General features: G+C 36.2%; 1 protein-coding gene across 2 annotated transcripts; it reads left to right on the top strand.

Annotated features, from left to right (window-relative positions):
• Window positions 1-206: 206 nt before the first annotated feature.
• On the top strand, window positions 207-1854 carry LOC140183367 (kinesin-like protein KIN-4A; the record flags this gene model as incomplete). Of its 2 annotated transcripts, none has more annotated exon segments than XM_072231784.1 (4): window positions 207-336; window positions 630-782; window positions 865-1162; window positions 1456-1854. In XM_072231784.1, coding segments are annotated over 3 exon segments (499 nt in total), but the record flags the coding sequence as incomplete, so codon positions are not given.
• Window positions 1855-1982: the final 128 nt, after the last annotated feature.

The raw sequence follows: 1982 nt of genomic DNA, 5'->3' as shown, positions 1-1982 counted from the left end.
TATTATAGAAATAAGCAAAGTGAACAATTTGATATTTGAACATGAAAAAGGCACCTATTTAAAAACCGTGTTGAATTACTGTATAAGTAATACATATACTTCGCAATTTAGAGTGGCATATGCTACTTTATACATTGAATCTGAATTATACGTTCCACCTATGTTAACAACAGGTGTCAACTCTGGGAGAGGGACATGGAGATCAGGGAAATGAAAGATCAAATCAAAGAACTTGTTGGTCTGTTACGCCAAAGTGAGATGAAGAGAAAGGAAACCGAGAAGGAGCTAAAGATGAGAGAGCAAGCTGTTACAACCACGTTGGCTACACCAACTTCTGTAAGATTATTGTTGCTTGGAAGCATTATGAATTAATTTGAAGGTTTAACATCCTATTTAGCATAATTTTACAGTTTTTAATACTTAGTCTCAATGGACATGTAAGTTATTGCTGCAAAAACGATAAAAGAGTTATTGTTGAGGATTGTTAGAAAGCTTTGCAGATTCTCACCAGTCATGAATATCTCCTTTTGTTTGGCATTCTATTACTTCAGTAAATCTTAGTGATTCTCAGCTGTCTACTGCTTTCCTTTGTTAGTATGTAGTAACTTCTCATCGCTCAACATTAACAGGGAAACACTCCAAATTCATTGAAACACTATGCTGAAGATATGAAGGGTCCCTTATCTCCAATGTCTGTGCCAGTACCAAAACAGCTAAAATTTACACCTGGGGTTGTTAATGGCTCTGTGAGAGAATCGACAGCCATAGATCAGGGTAGACGGGTAAGTTGATATTCATTTGTAAAAAAAAACTTTGTCATATGTCTTTCGCTGGCTATTTATGTCAAATTTGCTGCTATTGCAGATGGTACCTATCGGGCATCTTTCGATGAAGAAACTAGCAATTGCAGGACAAGCTTCAGGCAAACTATGGAGGTGGAAACGAAGTCATCATCAGTGGCTGTTACAATTCAAGTGGAAGTGGCAGAAGCCATGGAGACTATCAGAATGGATTCGGCACAGTGATGAGACAATAATGAGATCAAAGCCACGTTCACAGGCTTTGACACATATCTTGTGATCATTACTGTGGCTCGGTATTTTTTGACCACAAGAATGACCCTAGTCACAAGGCCCTGGAAATAACAGAACACTGGGTTCAGGTAGCATTAGTAAACTTTTGTTATTAGTTTATTTCTTTAAACAGTTTCATCACTTCATGCAATCTATTTGTCTGACGTGGACTTCTTGCAAGATTATATCCTTCAATGGAATATCCTCCTTTTAAAAAAATAAATATATCTCCATCTTCTATTTTTATATTTTTATCTGATTCTATGCTATAAAGGTTACCCATTGATGGAATATATTGTTCATAGCTGTGCTGACATTCCTTTCTTTTGAAAACTGACAATTTAAGATGCATTGATCTAACATTCCACGTTTCTTGCAGCAGCGTAATATAAGTAAGTGGTTGCTGAAAGATATGCACCTATCAATCTTCAATAAGGCTGTCCAGATTTTGCATATTCTGCCATAATTGCTGTGTATGGAGCATCTTGTGAGGTGTGCTGCAAAGGAATGTTGCCCACTGCAGCGCAAATCTCGGGAAATAAAAAATACATGCGTAGATCTTCACTAGTCAAATTATGTTTGAAATTAGCTTGTTCATACCAACACTAGGAGAAAAATAGGATATTTTTTATGAAGTTCTGAAAATGTGTATTGAAGGTCCTTTATTCCATGTTGCAAAGTAAGAATTTTGTGGTAGTTTTGTGTTTACCCAATTGATTTCGTTGTCCATAGGTTTTAAGATGCATATTTAAGTCGCATAAATGAAGAAAATTCTTCTGTAGTTTTTTTCCCTAGAAAATCCTGTGGGGTTCTTGTGTGTAAAGATAGGTTAGCATATTGATAAGAGATTCTGCAATACAGGTTTCGTAACAAAAGGATGATACGACGCGTCAACTTTTCCATTCTCCT

This window comes from Arachis hypogaea, unplaced genomic scaffold (assembly GCF_003086295.3).
Source record: "Arachis hypogaea cultivar Tifrunner unplaced genomic scaffold, arahy.Tifrunner.gnm2.J5K5 arahy.Tifrunner.gnm2.scaffold_852, whole genome shotgun sequence".
In the NCBI taxonomy this organism is placed as follows: Eukaryota; Viridiplantae; Streptophyta; class Magnoliopsida; order Fabales; family Fabaceae; genus Arachis; species Arachis hypogaea.
The sequence above is the reverse complement of the archived record's forward strand: the minus strand, read 5'-3'. Positions and strand labels throughout refer to the sequence as shown.